Source organism: Equus przewalskii, chromosome 21, assembly GCF_037783145.1.
Source record: "Equus przewalskii isolate Varuska chromosome 21, EquPr2, whole genome shotgun sequence".
NCBI lineage: Eukaryota > Metazoa > Chordata > Mammalia > Perissodactyla > Equidae > Equus > Equus przewalskii.
In genome coordinates, this window is record NC_091851.1 from 38,609,052 (window position 1) to 38,626,357 (window position 17,306).

At 44.6% G+C, this 17,306-nt stretch overlaps 1 protein-coding gene across 1 annotated transcript; it reads left to right on the forward strand.

Moving 5' to 3' along the window:
• The first annotated feature begins 17 nt into the window (after nucleotides 1-17).
• On the forward strand, nucleotides 18-16,929 carry PARD6B (par-6 family cell polarity regulator beta). The gene is made up of 3 exons (XM_070589452.1): nucleotides 18-453; nucleotides 4,887-5,109; nucleotides 13,768-16,929. The coding sequence occupies exons 1-3, from the start codon at nucleotides 388-390 to the stop codon at nucleotides 14,595-14,597; spliced, it is 1,119 nt and encodes a 372-aa protein (XP_070445553.1). The 5' UTR covers nucleotides 18-387; the 3' UTR covers nucleotides 14,598-16,929.
• Nucleotides 16,930-17,306: the final 377 nt, after the last annotated feature.

The following is a 17,306-nucleotide window of genomic DNA, read 5'->3' on the forward strand; positions in this document are numbered from 1 at the left end:
GGGTGTGGGCGGAGCGCGAGCCGCCCAGGCTTCCGCGGCGGCCGCAGGTGAGCGCGCGCACGCGCCGCGGCTGCCGGCCGGCTCGGGTGCGCGCGCGCGCGGGCTCGAGGGGGAGGCGGTCGAGAGAGAGGCTGCGGATCAGTCCCCTCCGCTCCGCCCCCTCCTCCGCCTCCTCCTGCGCCGTCGCGGCCGCCGCCGAGGCCCCGGGGAGGGAACCGCGTCCCCGCCCGCCGCGCCTCCAGTGCGACCTCGGTCCCGCCGCGCGAGGAGCCAGCCGAGCGGAGCTGTGCGCGGAGGCCGAGCGCGGCCGCCCGTCCGCAGGTGCCGGTCCCCAGCCCGCCGGCCGCGCGCTCGCTCCCCACTCCCGAGGGGCGGCCCGGCCTCAGCATGAACCGCGGCCACCGGCACGGGGCGGGTAGCGGCTGCCTGGGCACCATGGAGGTGAAGAGCAAGGTGCGCGGGCCCGCGCGGCCGGGGCGGGGCGGCGCGATGGGGCCTGCAGGGGCCGGGGCCTGGGGCGGCCGGGGCGGCCGGGGAGCTGCCCGGGGGTCCGGCGCGGTGCGGGCGGTGGTGGGATTTGGAGGCGGGGGATGGTGGGTGATAAGCTTGCGGAGAAGGGCGCTGGGGGCGGGGGGCTTGCGTCTCCTCCTGGCCCAGGTGGGAAGACCTGGAGCGCTTCATCGCGTTCCCGCCCAAGGATGGGGGGCGTTTGAGCGCCCCGTGGTGCGAAGGGTTTGGGGGGGGATTCTCCCTCCTGGCCTCTGAGTAAAAGGGCTTCGGTCGCAAAATGTTACCCCTTTCTGTGGTTCAAGACTGCGTCGAGGGGTGAAGGAGAGCCCAGGGCGCCCAAGGGCCCTTTTAAAGTTAGCTTTGCTTCCTGCTCGGGATTTTTCTAGCGCTCACTGTGGTATGCGTTTAGTCTATAAAATTAACACGATCACCTTTCGTTTGAGTAGCACTTTACAGTCGGAGAGTGGTGCTCTTTTCATTCCATCGTGCTACCTTTTCACATCAAGTGTTTTCGCTCTTGACCAGCGGTATGCCAATCTGCTGATAATTACGTCGGTATCTACTGAATTCCTAAATTGCAGGAGTCCCTGAGCAGGAGGGTAATCTATGCGGATTAATTAGGGAACACTTCCCAAAGGGGGTTTTGAAGTGGAATTTGAAGGTGATCGGCGGCCACGGGAACATTTTCAGCAAGCTTTTCTTGAATTGAAGAGCCAGAAGGAGCTTAGGATAACTTAGTCTGTTTCCCGGAGAAGACAGAGGCTCAGAAATGTTACGACTTTGCCAAGCTCTGCTTTTATGATGAAATCTTAGAGCCTTTTTGTAAAAAAGAGTAACTTTTAGGCTTATAGAATACAAAAGAGAGGACACCGGCTGGGCCCTGAGAACATGTAAAATGGAGTAGGGAAGACCAAAACATGTAAAAGAGTGGAAGAAAAGTAAAAGTGTATCAACTTCAAAAAAGGAAACATCGTTGAACGTGTACTTAGCGACGCAAAATCAAGCAGTGATTTCGGGTGATCCTGGAGCCTCTGGTAGAATGGTTTTTATTATCTAGAGTTGATAAGCAAAGTTCTGTAAGTTGCTGTAACTGACATCATTCCATCAAGAACACATTCATTTTTAACATTTTACGGTGTCATTTGCAACTTAACTCGTGTCAGGATAGGCACTAGTTTCAGAACCCCGTGTGTTTAATGAGAATGGAAGTGTAATTATAGCAGTTTAAGGAATGTGCTCTTCCCTGTGGCCTCTATGGAACTGTCACAGCAAATTGAAGTGACTTGGTTGAACTAAGAGAGAAGATGACTCAAAATATAGAGAGCTTCTCTAGCAGTATGGTGGCGTTGGTGTTTCCATGCCCAGTCGTTGAACCTGCTGATGGCTTTTCTGTTATAAATTTAGTTTGGGTTTGTGGGAGTTGAGGTTAAAAAAAGAAAAACACTTGTGATATTGTGTAATCTTAAAATTCAGTTTGTGGTCCCAATCTTGGGAGTTACATTTTTAATTTTTTTATCATAAGAAAACATGAGTAGGGATCTTAGGCGCACTGATAAAGACAAGCAAATAGTAATTTGTCTCTCGGACTAGGAAACCTTGAGCGCATCGGGACTGGAATTTCTGGCTTTCCACCTTTCTCTTCTGTCATCTGATTTGTGAATATTTCCCATACTTTGTCTGAACTGCATGTTGTATGTTTGACCTCTCGTACTGCTCTCTTAGTGATCCATGTCTCTTAAAGAGAATCAAGGCATTCTGAGAGCCTGCGCCAATTGAAGTGTGGTCTCACTTGTTCTAACTGTTGATAAATAGTCACAGTATAGGTACTGTTTCTAGTGTGTCTGTGACGCTTGTGTTTTAACGTATACTGTTGATACATTTATTTTTAATGGGTTAAATGAAACACTTGTCATCTTAACCATTTGAAATACTTGGTCAGATGTTTGAAACAATATTTCCCTTTTCACTGCTTTAATGATATGGCAAACTTTTTACAAAACTGATGGCTAAGAGATTGTAACCACAACTAGGTGACATGCAGATCCACATTTCAGGACCTCTTTTTCTTCTGCATAGAAAACTTTATCATCTTTGCCCGTGGAAGGGGAAATGGTGCAAATAATCAAAGTAATGGATAATGCAAATATAACTGTAGTTACATTGTGATACCAGCTACCATGTGACTTTTCTTTGGTAACTGATTTATCTTCTTGTTTCTCCTGAGTCAGGAAAGTTCTTATAATCAAGGTGGTGTCCTTTAATAACCTTGGAACAGTCTTTGAGCTGTACATTTCCTAATTATTTTTCATGGGCAAACAGGATATTAAAATTAAGTTTGCATTTCTCCAGTGTACCAGCAGATCCTGGGAGAAGGGTGTCCGTACTCGTTCTGGGTGGCCAGGGCAAACTAGACCAGGCTAAAAAAAAGTCATAAATGGTTTACGTAGTGAAGAGTTGTTGACTGGGTCTCAATTTTGTCTCTATCTTCGTATTTTTTGCTGCAAGAAGCATAACAATTTCTCTTTTTTTTTTTCTGCTAACATTTGCAAAAGGGCTCATCTACAGTGAAGCCATATAGTTTTCCATTGTTTTTATCATAACATTTAAGCAAGAGAAAAAAATGCTGAGCAAAGATTTTTCATCCAGAAGCTTTAACAAAAACATTGAAGCCCTAAAATGTTCAGTTATGAGATGTTACTCCCATTCCTGTATCCGGGGAGGTGATAAACCCTGGGATGAATCAGAAAGCACTCGGAGCCCCATGTTGTGACACCAGAATAAGGAAAATGGAGGAGAAACTATGACTTTTGATAACATCATAGACTAACTCTGATAGCAAGGGTGTTCCCAAGTTCTTATTTACTTTGAAACGTGACTAAACTTTCTGAGAGCTTCAGATCTGAGTCACCCTAGTTTGACAAGTGTTAGTGTTTATGTTTTAGGAATGTGTTTTAGAATCTGTTTTAATTATTTGTTAGAGGTAAGAGGTGGTGTTAGTGAGTTTTAATTTAAGAGTAGTGTGGGTGTAGGCAGGCGGAGGAACTTAGATGCCACAAAAGCAGTGGATCCAGGTGTCACGGAGGGTCCTTGGGAAGACGGACTGACACGTTTGTAACCTGCTCAGATTATCCTGACTCTGCCTGATGTTTCAGGCTGTCTTAGTGGAACGTTGGTATTTCTTGCTGATAATAGTTATTTAGAGGGAAAATGAGTTCAGTGGTCAAACACGTTTGGCAGACATTTGTTTAAAAATTTTTTTTTAAATCAACTGTAGGACTTAGCAGAGGCTTGGTGTCTGAGCTCCACAGTGATTCCTGAAAGTGCAGTTCTAGTCATGTAGCATCTCCCGAGCGGACGTGACTGGGCCGCTTTTGGAGGAAGGCTGGTGGACCTCTCTGAGGTTTCCACATTTGAGGCAGTGCTGCGCTAGCCCCATAGTCACTCACAGATCCTGTCGGTTATGGACCAGACAAAGCCGGTCCTCAGGGTCCAGTAAGAGCCGCTCTCGTGATTTGGCATCTGGAGAGCAGAGATGTGATTCTAGAGTGGGGAGGCCGCCCTGAGAGCCCCGGCTGTGAAGATAAGTATTGGGCGTGATGGAGGCACCGCCCGCCCTCCCTGTTTCTGTGATCTCTCATGCCTCTGGAGTAATTCTCTTCCCTCACTGCTGGGCGCGCTCCTAGTGCAGGCCCCAGGCTTTCTGTCTCTGGGGCCCAGCACCGTGCCAGCACATAAACACTTCTTGGGTTAATTGGATGGTTGGAGGGCATATATTTGATGTGTTAATAAAGCTGCTTTTTCTGCACTAACTAGGGAAGATGCTTCTCTCTAAACCTCTGTCTTATATGATGTACTTCCATTTGTATCGTACCCTGAGGCCAAGAAGCTCAAAGTTCTTTTTGTATGTGTTGATGTTAATTCTTGCCATTTCCTGTGAAATCGTAATTCCTTTTATGGGGGAGGAAACTTAGATGCTTTCTGCTAACTGTCAAATCAAAGTCTTGGGTGCATCTGTGGTACCCCGTGGCCTGAGTGAGGACAGTACTGCTGTCAGGATCCGGGCTCCAGACGGTGTTTGCGCTGAGTCACTCTGCAGGACCATCCCCAGGGAGGCGCGGGCAGCCCAGGGAGTGAGGGGAGCCCGCGTCTCCTGAAGGGAAGTCCCGCAGAGACGCTGCCGGGGAGGGCGCATCCCCAGCCTTTCTTGGGCTGCTCTGTCTCCAGATGCACGAGGTCTCTGCCGACAGATTCTGCCACAGGAGCTGTCTTCTTTATTCAGGACAATACTGTGCTGGCTGATTTTTCTGTGGCATGCGTTTTAAAATTGGGTCCTGTTTCTTTTGTTTTTTTAATTAATGTGTTTATTATATTTATAGTTTGGAGCTGAATTCCGTCGGTTTTCACTGGAAAGATCAAAACCTGGAAAATTTGAGGAGTTTTATGGATTGCTGCAACACGTTCATAAGATACCCAATGTCGACGTTTTGGTGGGCTATGCTGACATCCATGGAGACTTACTGCCCATCAATAATGACGATAATTATCACAAAGCTGTTTCAACAGCCAATCCACTGCTTAGGATTTTTATACAAAAAAAGGGTAAGTACCACCGTTTAGGAAAATTATTTTAGAAACAGAAGTAGTTTATAATTTGCCTCATTGATGGAATACGCAGACTTAATGAATGCCACAAACTCAATGAAGAGACATTTTTGTGTGACTTCTTACCGTGTTACCTAACAAGTGGATTAAAACCTTTGTGATAGTGTTGGTTTTATTAATATCTTTATACCTCACTGAGTGTATTTTAGGAAATTTGTGTTTTTAATTACTTTAATTGTACTCTCTTAGGTTTCTTTTTAATAGAATCTAGGAATTTATTGAATCTTCATTTCATTGAGTGGAATTTTGTCCATTCAGAAAGATGTGGTTTAAAGAGTATGACTTTGGAGTCAGAGAAACCTTCTAGTTTTTTGGGGGCAGCCAACTTCCGAGTGCTGTATTTACTGTTTAACCAAGGGAAAGTTATTCATCTTTCCTGGGTCTCAGTGTCTTTATCTATAGAGTGGACTTGTTGTCTCACAGGATTACTGGAAAGATGAAATGAGCTAAGTGCCACGTCCTAGTACGTAGTAGGCATCCAGCAAGTGTTTTCTTTCCTTTCTATTTTAGGCTATTTTTCAGAGAAATACAACTAGTTGATTGTCTAGAAAATCAGATAGCAAGTGATTATTTTGGAGGAATGTAAACACTGATATTAGTCTTGCAAAAGAACATTTGAAATAACGACTCTACATGCCAAGCATTTTCAAATGTGTTTTGAGTCCTAAAACGTTTTTTTAAACTTTGTGGCCTCCTCTGTGTGTGTGTCTCTGTCTGTCCATGTGTCTGTGTCTGTCCGTGTGTCTCTGTCTGCAGATGGGCATGGTGTGTGCCATTTACTCCTTTGTCTTTGGTAAGTGAAGAGGTTGGAGATCCCCGGTGAGAGTAGCAGGCGCGCTCTGGGCGGGATGAGGAGAGCCTTGCCGGGTTTGTAAACCGCCCCAGGGAGCAGTCTGAGAGAAAGGGTGGGGATTAGCCTTGAAGGTGAAACTTTATTTCCAACCAGCTGATAAGCATTGGACCACTCCCAGGGCTTTGAAATTCCACTGATTGTGTATCTTTGCTTGTCTGGGTTTGGAGGAACTAAAGTCTGCCAGCAAAATAAACCTCCAAGGGTAGCTTATGTTTATGTATATCAGTTGACTATTTACAAAATACTTATAAACACAGAAATTAATTCCCCCCCCAAGACTCCTGAGGTGGATTTCATAGACGTGTAAGTGGAGGGTGGTACAATTAGACTATTACTTTGGGAAGAGTACCTGGGCCGTCAGGATGCTTTGAAGTGACCAGCACTCTTAGAGGAGAGAGCAAGGCCGTGGAGAGGAGGAGGCTGAGGAGTGCAGTGCTGGAAGACGCTGGGGTGAACTTGAGAGTTGCTGGCCTCCCTGCTGGATGGCGCAGAGCTGAAGAGGAATCGACAGAGAAAGGCTTTCTGGCTTGGAGCCTGATGGCTGGGATGGTGTCATAAGCAGAATTTGAAAGAGGGATGGACTTGGAAAGAAAATTGGTTTGGTTTTAGGACAGAAAGGCTTATCTGGCAGGTGCCTTTCAACCGTGCCATGTAGGAAATTGGAAATGGGAGACTGGAGCTCGGGGTAGAAATCCAGAGGCTGGTCAGAGAGGCAGGAAAATGAGAGTTGTAACTTTCAGGAGTAGATCGAAGGGCTAGCGGAGATGAAGACTGTGGGACAGACCCCTGGAAAGCTGTGCACAGAATGTTGGAGAAGAGAGAGCGGCAGTAGAGGAGAGAAGGACAAAACGTTTGAGTGGAGCTTGTCATTTTCAGCAGAATGATTTAAATAATTGTCGGCCTTTGTTGTTAGCAGTTGTAATTTTCATTAAAAATTTAGGGGCTGACCTGGTGGCGCAGCGGTTCCGCTTTGGCAGCCCGGGGTTCACTGGTTCAGATCCCAAGTGTGGACATGGCACTGCTTGGCAGGCGTCCCACATATAAAGTAGAGGAAGATGGGCACGGATGTCAGCTTAGGGCCAGTCTTCTTCAGCAAAAAGAGGAGGATTGGCAGCAGTTAACTCAGGGCTAATCTTCCTCAAGAAAAATTTAGTTGCTGTTTGCAATGTGCTTTCAAATGGAGAATGACTGTCTGGCAAAGTTTTGTTGGGTTATCCTCTTTGTTAGAAAGGTTCCAGGGGTTGCATTATACTGTGGCAAGTTTTTGTTACTGGAATTGTAATGCCCAAGTGGTTGTGGGGTTAATCCTAGCGTCTTCTGGGGATGGTTGTCTCCTGCTCGTTCCTTTTGAAATGTGTTTATGCGTGAACAGAAGTTCTCCATGTCATCGAGGTAAACCTCCAGTACGATTAATAATCCTTGAAATTTGGTTTAGAAATAGGCAATCCATTTGAGGCCGGCCTGGTGGCGCAGGGGTTAAGTTCATGCGCTCTGCTTCAGTGGTCTGGGGTTTGCAGGTTCAGATCCTGGACGTGGACCTACACGCCGCTCATGAGGCCACGCTGTGGCAGCATCCCACGTAAAGTAGAGGAAGATTGCTGTAGATTTGAGCTCAGCAGCAATCTTCCTCACAAAAAAAAAAAAATAGGCAGTCCATTCAACAGAAAATTTTTGTTTTTAAAAATATAAATTTAATACAAATGGGACTTAAGCAAAAAATGAAAGAAAGTTTTGGTCAGTTTGTTCCTGCTTAAAGCCCTCCACCGGCTTCCCATCACACCCAGAATAGGACCCGTCCTGGCTGGACTTCACAGCCTCCTCCTCTGCTCCCACGGCACGGCCGCTGCACAGCGTCTTTCTGTCGCTCAGGCCTGGGAGGCCCGCTGCCCTCTCCGGGCTGTTGCACTTGCTGCTGCTTCTGTTAAGCGCGCTTCCCCCAGCTCCTGCCACGGCTGCCTCCGGCTGCCTCCTCCTCCTCCTCCCTCGGACCTCAGCTCCTGGAACTTCCCCCCGGGCCTCTTCTGACCCCCAGGCAAGCCCCTGCACCCACCGTTACCACATTGCCCTCTGAGGACCTGGAATTACCTTAGTTAAGTACAAGCTCACTTGTTTGTTGTCTGTCTTACAGACACTGCCCTGTGCTTCATGGTGATACTTTTTTCTTCTACACAAAACTCAATCGATGCTTAAGTATAAAGTTGATTTTATGTAAACTTTAATGGACATTAAATTCAGGAAACTAATATAAAGCATGACATTAAATATAGCTACATTTTACTGGTTCATTGCAACACATACTCCGTTTTCTTGGCTTGTTGATTCCAATTTAGGAATCAACAGGGCAGCTGTTACACTAGATATGGTACCAGTTGATTTTTTAAAAACAGATTTCCAGACCATTTTAATTCTCTTATTTTTTTTTTTGCTGAGGAACATTAGCCGTGAGCCGACATCTGTCCCAGTCCTCTTCTATTTTGTATGTGGGTTGCCGCCACAGCATTGCTGACAAGTGGTGTAGGTCTGTGCCTGGGATCCGAACCCACGAACCCAGGCCCTGAAGCAGAGTGCACTGGACTTGGAACCACTCAGCCACGGGGCCGGCCCCCCATTTTAAATTTTAAAACTATGTGATCTTTTAAAATCTGATACGCTCTACTAAATAAAGTTTGTTTGAAGTGAAAGCTCACAATTGAATGCATAAACTTCTTTATAGCCTGAACTCAAAGATAGTGTTGCCTGTCTTGAAAAGTTTTGTGTTTTATAATAATTTATTGTTAGAAGGAAAACCATACACTCTATTTCTAGGACTGTTATCATGGAAGTGAAAACAAAACAGAAAACCTGATATCTTAAAAGTTATTTTCACAAAGAGGATTCCCAGGTTTTGTGCCAGCCCCGCCCCCTCCTGGAGTCCAGAGGATCCTCATCTGTTTGGGGAAGGAGACGAGAAGGCCAGAGGAGCACTTTCCTCCTCTTGTTGTTAGGTTATTTGCAGTAGACAATTTCAGAAAACATTTAAAGGTTGTACCTTTAAAAAATACTCAGGTCCTTTCAGCAGCTTTGGAATAGAGCCAGGGAAATGTGTACTTTTTAAAAGCTCCCCAGCCGGCCGTGAGGATCAGCCGAGTCTGGGGTCCGCTGATGTGCACAGGCTGCTTGCCAGATCTGATCCGAATGTCTACACCGCAGCTTCTTGCTATATCGCCCCCTCTTTTTGTATGACATCAAACAAATACGTTTACATCTCAGATGTATTCAAAAGAGTTTGCTAGAAACACAAGAAGGGCCTTGCCTTAAACATCGTCTCACTTAGGACGTGGCCCTGTGGCCCAGACGCCTGTGATGGGACAGGCACCCGCGCCATCTCAGAACTTTACTGTGCAGTGGGCTTATTTGCAGATGTATTTTAAGGTTATATTTTAATGAATCAGGGTTTAATGTCTAAGGGATATACGTTTTTATAGTAAATTGTTGGGGCCAGCCCGGGGGCGCAGCGGTTAAGTACACATGTTCCCCTTCAGTGGCCCAGGGTTCACTGGTTCGGATCCCGGGTGCAGACATGGCACCGCTTGTCAAGCCATGCTGTGGTAGGTGTCCAACATATAAAGTAGAGGAAGATGGGCACGGATGTTAGCTCAGGGCCAGTCTTCCTCAGCAAAAAAGAGGAGGATTGGCAACAGATGTTAGCTCAGGGCTAATCTTCCTCAAAAAAAAAAAAGGCAAAAAAATAGTTAATTGTAAAAAGTAATTTAACAAAAGGTATGGCCCAGAAATAAAAAATTAATGAAAAGAAGAAATTGTGGCGAAACATCTCAGAACATGACGCTGGTTGATCATGACAGAAACCTGGGTGTCACCTTTGACACATACCTATTTTTAGTCACCAAGCCTATTAAAACTATGTTCTAATTATTTTCCAAATTTGTTTCCTTTATCATCTCCACGGCCTCTGCTCCAGGCCAGGTGCCATCCTAAATGACTGGGTAGCCTCCTGTCTTGCCCCTCAGGGCCTTTCTCCAGCTGCAGCCAGAGTGAGCTGTATAGAAAAACCAAAATCCTTGGTTTTCTTCCCCTTGCCCTTAGGCTGAAGTCCATAATCCTCGACACTCCCCAGGAGGCCCTGTGTGTCTGCCTGCCCCTGGCTGCTCCTCTGACTTGGCTCTTGACTCCTCCCCCTCCCTTCGTTTTCACCTTAGTGAGCTCCTCTGTCTACCCCATCTCTCTGTATCTCCTGGATCCTGTGTCTGGAATGTTCTTCCCTCCCTTCTACCTGATTAGCTGCTGGCTTCTTTTCAGTCTCAGCGTAAACCTCACTTTCCTAGAGAAGCCTTGCCTCGCCCTGCAGGCAGCACTGGGTACCTCACAGCTCTTGGCACCTTTGTGGTGATTGAATTGTTTGAAATTGTGTTCGTTGCCGTCTCCTTTTTTTAGGCCGTAAGCACCATGACAGCGAGCACCTTCACCTGCTTTGTTCGCTGGCTGCAGCACAGAGCTCCAGGCCTGGCCCCATCGTAGATGCTCCTTAAATATTTAGGGATTTAGGGATTGATTTTTCTTATGTTAGGAAGTGGAGATTCTGCAAAATTTGAATAATACTTGAAGTGATGTTTAATCCTTTTAAAGTTGCCAGATCTATTTCCTTTAATCATTTTGGATTAGAACAAGGGTTGGCAAACTAAGGCTTGCTGGTGTTTGCGTAAACAGGTTTTCTTGGAACCCCCATGCCCGGTGCGTTGTTGCCCGTGGCAGCATTTGCAGCAGAGACCGTGTGACCCGCAGTACGTGAAGTTTTACTCTACAACTCTTGATGCAAAAGGGTCGTCAACCCCTGCATTAGAACAGCTTCAAAAATTATTTCGTTCTTCCCTGTCTTCCTGCTCAACTTCAGATGGTTTGTATCTTGAGCTTTCTCGATGACTCCACCATGAGCTGTTGCTGTTTTGTTAGCGTACAGGGCTGCTAATGGGCTTGATATAAAGGCTGGTTTTTTTCTTCCAGATTTGGTCCTTATTCACTGTAGGCTTTTGTTTCTTGTATCTGCGCCTGCCACTCCCTGGTGGACCCTTGCCCCCTACTGGGAATCTGTGAGTTAGGGCTCTGTGTGAGCTAAGGAGTGAGAGAGCCAGGCTTTTCAGAACTCATGTTTAAAGAGTAAGAGGGCCAGGGCCAGGGCCTGCAGGGCCCCTTGGTGAGTAAAGCACGGGGGCTTTCTGTGTAAGGAAGGGAGATGTCTACTGTGGCTACTCAGGGCCGTTCCGGGTGGATCCTTGTCCGTTTAGGTAGCCCAGATTGTTGGCTGAGGGACAGGCTGGGCATAAGTGAGGTCTTGCTGGATGAGCCTGTATCATGTACTGTCGCTTAAGCCTGGGTTTATAAAGTGGAACGTTGCTGTGAACCAAGTTTCACAGCTTTGCGTCTCCTTCTGAGTTTAGTGCTCTGAGCACAGACTCAGGTAGAAAGTCACCTGCCGTTCCCGCTGGACCGTCACCTTTACCCTTTGCCCTAACACCCTGCACCTGGCCTTCCGCCAACATATTTCTTTTCCCAGTGGCTGGAAACTGATTAGCCAGATGGGAGAACAAAGGTGCCTTTGTGCTGGGGCATATTGCTTTAGAGAATTGAGGAGAGAGCATTCACACAGAGTCTGGATGCGGTGCCAAATTATGCAGATTTGGGGGTTTTTGGTCAGGTTTCCCATGAGTATGTATGTAGGCAACTGGATTTTGTTCTCCGTTTGTATGATCTGGAATTTCCCTTATAAATATTATGTGGGCTTTCTTAATTGATTGTTTTAAAATGAAAATATATAATTTTGAGAAAACACATTCAGTAGAATACTGTTGTTGATAGATTTTTGGCCAGATTTTGCCAAAAAGATTCTTGTTTCAATAGCTTTATTTCCAAAGCCAAATGGTAAGTTCCTGACTCTGTAAGAACACATAAATGAAGAGAAAATTATCCCCAGGGGGAAACAATCCCCCAAAATAAGCTACCCCAGTCTTGTACACTTCTCTGAAACTAGCTTTTGAAGACTGTCCAAGCAGCATGAGAAAAGAATCCTGAAGGTCTCCGTTCTCTGACACGAGTCGACACTTAAGAGTCACGATGTGAGTGTGTAAGGTATTGGCCTAGGGAGAAAGCCTGGGTCCAGTCTTTTCTGTGTCACTTTCCTTGTACCCTTAACCTCCTGGTGTGTGCAGTGAGGATGATGATACACTCACAGCGGGGAGAGTGCCGGTCGGGGTGGGGGAATGGGAGCCGCGACGCCACCGTCAGCTGCAGGAGCCGCTGATGCTAGGGTTCTGGACTAGTTTTTTTTTGAAGAAGGAGGGGCTTTTACCTCTTTTATTCTTAGTAAATATTTCTTTATCCTTGAAGCTTCTGGCTTTTTAGTTTATTGCCATTCCAGTTATTTTTTCATCGTGATTTAAACCTTTGTGCCTGCTGTTGATTTCGTTTCCGCTTCTTCCCGGATGAGATGTTTTATTTGTAGACTGTCTTCCCTGCGCGCTGGGATTGAAGAATATCTGGTTTTAGGTGCCCTGTTTGCCCTTGGTTTACATCAGAGATTACAAATTGCTGGTTTGAAGAATGAATTCAACCCCCAGATGTTATTTGGCTCACACAGGTTTTTGTTTAATTAGGTGTCAGCATTTAAAAATGGGGAGATTTTTACCTAAAAAATAAGACTCTCTGGCAGATTGGATCTGGCCGCACAAATTCCTACAGTCCATGAAGGGCGACTGCCTGGAAGAGGAGGAGCTGTGCCCTTAAGTGGGGCAGGAGCTCCCGTTTGCCAGAGTCCTTACCACCCCGTGTTGTCTGTCACCACCACTGAGACAAGATGTCATTGCACTTGATGGTTTTCACACAGTGAAGAAAAAAGTTAAGAGTCTTACACATCAGCCTCCTTCAAAGTGGGAAAGTGAAAGATTAAGAACTCCCCCGGTAGGGCTGTCCTGGTGGCAGCAGCGGTTAAGTGCGCCACGTTCCTCTTTGGCAGCCCGGGGTTCGCCGGTTCGGATCCTGGGTGTGGACATGACACCGCTTAGCACACCATGCTGTGGTGGCCTCCCACGTATAAAGTAGAGGAAGATGGGCACAGATGTTAGCTCAGGGCCAGGCTTCCTCAAAAAAAATGTTCAAAAAAGAAAAAAGTTCAAAAAAAAAAAAAAGAACTCCCCTGGAAAACAGAGTGTTTATTTGCAGAAGACCCAAAGTCCTGTTTGATATGCATTCATTTAATTACATTATCATTTAATGGATATTATCTACTTCGTTTAGTTACATCATTTGTTCTCTTGATTTACTTGTCAATCAAAAGTGTCCTTTTCATGTCGCTGAGTTGAATATGATAAACAGGCAAATTGGAGCGTTTTTTTAAACAAATGACGGAAAAATACATTTTAAGTAACTTGTTTAAAATGATGTTTAGGAATCTGTTTGTCAGACTTAGCAGGCTTTCGCTTGCCGCACTTAATGTTAGTCGTCATTGAGCTTTATCAGGTTTGACTTCAGCGTTTGCTGGTTTTATGACGTGTCCTTGACAGGGCCGCCTGCTGCTTTGTCCTATAGCGAATCTTAGTGCTGCGCTACACTTTGATCTGGTTAGAATAAGCTCATATTTAACTAGTTTGTTTATGTACCAAATACATTTGTTATCCTTTCAGTACAGACTCAGCTGTAGATAAATGGGTGTTTTCACAGCATTTCCATAATTATTTTATTTTATTTTTAAACAGAAGAAGCAGACTACAGTGCCTTTGGTACAGACACACTAATAAAGAAGAAGAATGTTTTAACCAATGTATTGCGTCCTGACAACCATAGGAAAAAGCCACATATAGTCATTAGTCTGCCTCAAGACTTCAGGCCTGTGTCTTCTATCATAGACGTGGACATTCTCCCAGAAACGCATCGCAGGGTCCGTCTATACAAATACGGCACTGAGAAGCCCCTCGGATTCTATATCCGGGACGGCTCCAGTGTCAGGGTGACACCACACGGCTTAGAGAAGGTCCCAGGGATCTTTATATCCAGACTCGTCCCAGGAGGTCTGGCTCAGAGCACAGGACTGTTAGCTGTTAATGATGAGGTTTTGGAAGTTAATGGCATAGAAGTTTCCGGAAAGAGTCTGGATCAAGTAACAGACATGATGATTGCAAACAGCCGCAACCTCATCATCACAGTGAGACCGGCGAACCAGAGGAATAACGTTGTGAGGAACAGTCGGACTTCCGGCAGCTCGGGCCAGTCTACCGATAACAGCCTTCTCGGCTGCCCACAGCAGATGGAACCAAGCCTGGAGCCAGAGGAGGAAGACAGCGATGACGAGGACATCGTCATTGAAGATAACGGGGTGCCACAGCAGATTCCCAGAGCTGTTCCCAATACCGAGAGCCTGGAATCATTAACACAAATAGAACTCAATTTTGAGTCTGGACAGAATGGTTTCCTTCCTTCTAACGAAGTAAGCTTAGCACCTGTAGCAAGTGGCCCAAGTACAGAATTTGAAACTCGTGCTCCAGATCAGAAGCTCCTAGAAGAAGATGGAACAATTATAACACTATGAAACGGTTGTTCGGATGTTTTCCGAGTGAGGATGCTGTGGGGACTTGTAAATTTGGCTAAAGCATATATACCTCTGAACCAGTAACCTGGAATAGGCATGAGAAAAATAATATTGCAAGCTTAAAATGTTATTAAAATGTATTTGGTAATTGTTAATATAAACTTTGGTGGGTCAGAGGTGAATTTAAGTCTAAACAAAGGGGCCTTGGCTGATGAAGGGATGTGCTTTGCTCTGCGTCTGCGGAGGCCTGGGTGTCGAGCACGCTCTCAGAACCGCGAGAGAGGGCCGGTCCTTTCTGTCTGAAGTGGTTGCGTGTTTAACCTGCTGTGCAGGGCCCAGTTAGTTTTTCCTTTAACTGTACTTTTTAAAATTCTAATGTGAAGAAGTCTGACTCTATCTTTTGGTACCTTGGGGACCTCAGCTCCTATGTTCCCTGTATTTTGTTCTGATTCCTTAATGTTGTTCCTCTGTTGCTAATTAAGTAATTTTTTCAAATGCTTTTTTCTCTAATTTCTAAGAAATCAAACCAGTTGACTGTTCTAGGAGTTGCTTCCTATGTCATAAAGCGTTGAAGCTCTGTTCCTGGATTAAGACTCTGTAACAGTTGTTGGAGTTCGCGTGTGTCCCTCTTAGAGCTTTCATATTTACACACTCATTCCACGTGCGTGTAACTGATGTTGTGGACGGCAGTTCCATCGACTCTGGTCACGTGGGAGACTCTCCCCAACCTCTTCTTGTCCTCGTTCCCACTCTCAGTGGAAATCCTTCCTTTTGTTGTTGGTGTGTGCATTTTGTTGGTGTGCGTTCATAGTCTTTTTAATGTATTCGAGTAGCGCGAATCATTTTGGACAAAAAATGCACCCAAATTAAGAGACTTTGACACACAGGACAAACTTGTGCACTTTTTATATGAAAAATTTGGGTTTTCCTTAGTGAGATTTCTAGGAACACTGTCTACACTTTATGAAAAATACTAAGTATTCACCTTGGACAGGTAGAGTTTATCGCTATTAATTTGAAGAGGCTATTTATTACTTTCCAGTGCATCCACTTAGAACGAGTTGAGAGTGAGGCTGCTTTCACTCCTTGCCTGGCTTCATTGTACGACGTGCACAAGCACGGCAGGATGCTTGTATATAGAACTAAGGAGAGTATGGAGTACCTAAGTTCCCACTGGCTTATGGGTATTTCTCTCGGTTATTTATTGATGAAGTTTATGGTGGGGCTAGGATGGGTACTTTTATAACAATTGTATGCTGTTAAAACAATGAAGAATCAAATGACTCCGTTTTGAAGGATATTTTCTCTCTATGGTAAAAATATATGAAGCAGTCAAGTGGACTAAGTGCAGATCGCTTGACTCAGAACACTTACATGTATTTTGTTCACGTTACCGCTAAACATATTATCGCTAAACTCTTAACCGCACATTCTGGAATACATGGTACTTTTTGTTGAATTCACCGAAGTTCTCCCACGGATATACCACTGTCTTTTAACAGCATTCCAGCTTTAACATTCTGTGAGTTTTATAAATTTGACTCTTGAATGGCAAAATAATGTTACTCTGTAGAAGGTTTAATCTCATTTATATTATAAGCGGTGCAGGGGTTCAACATTTTAAGTAAAAATACTTTCACACACTACCTCTCTCTCTCTCTCTTTTTTTTTTTTAACAAAGTTTTAACATCAGAACTTTTGGGGAGGGGAAACACTTCAGGGCTTGACTTTTTGTACAAATTTTAACTGTAAAATACAGATCTGTCTTGTATGTATTCATGAAAATGGAAATCAGAGCTGCTAGTGCGTTTTGTTTTAATTATCCTGCTAAGGGTATATGTCAACGGTGTTTTCAACTAGATCTCTCCTTTAAATTATTGCTAAAATGATTGATTACTAGACGTATTGTAAAACCAATAGATCTTGGTTATACAATAAAATGTCAATTCCTTGGTAGTCTGAATCAGTTATTTCAAGTGTTCCTTATTAACAACAGTATCAGTGGGTTCAGCATAAGATTTTATAGTACTCAATGTCAGGCCTAACTGTGAATTTTGTTCTGTATCTTAAGTAAATTTATGATAATGTTCTCATGAGCTATCAACAAAATATATGTACTTTTGTGAACTATGAATTTTCTAATTAAATTTTACATGCGACAACATGATTTTTACATGAATGATACTTTGTTTAAACTATCAAATGTCAGTATTTTACTACAATTTTATTATAAAATGTACATTATCACTAAATGAACTTTGATTTTAAAAATCAAATTAGCTTTAGTTGTATTTTATTTTTTACAAATAAAGATAGACTTGTATAAAGGCTATTTTCTTGTTTGCAAATATATGGAAAGTCACCCAACAAATATTTACCAAGCACCCATTATGTAAAATGGGTCGGGAGAAAATTACTGAGTTATAACAAGTCCCTGGCTTTTTTAACTTTTAACTTTTAAAAGATAAACAGCAAATTGTATGTACGTTTGCTGCAACTGTGTGTGAGCATATGGCTGTGGCCTGGAAGGTAGCGTTTATAATGAGGTCAGTTCTGATGGGGTGAGAGGTTGTGTGCGATGCCATTCAGAGTCACCGCTTACATTGTTCAAGATTATCTGAAACAAGGCAAAAATAGTTTGTAATGGGACAGTTTTATCTTCTGAAATTCGAACTCACTTGTACTTTTATCGCCACCCCACATGCTGTT

Coding starts and splice junctions, on each gene's coding strand:
- PARD6B (XM_070589452.1), top strand. CDS start 388: ATGAACCGCGGCCACCGGCACGGGGCGGGTAGCGGCTGCCTGGGCACC. Junction 454..4,886: donor CCATGGAGGTGAAGAGCAAG/GTGCGCGGGCCC, acceptor TTATATTTATAG/TTTGGAGCTGAATTCCGTCG. Junction 5,110..13,767: donor GATTTTTATACAAAAAAAGG/GTAAGTACCACC, acceptor ATTTTTAAACAG/AAGAAGCAGACTACAGTGCC.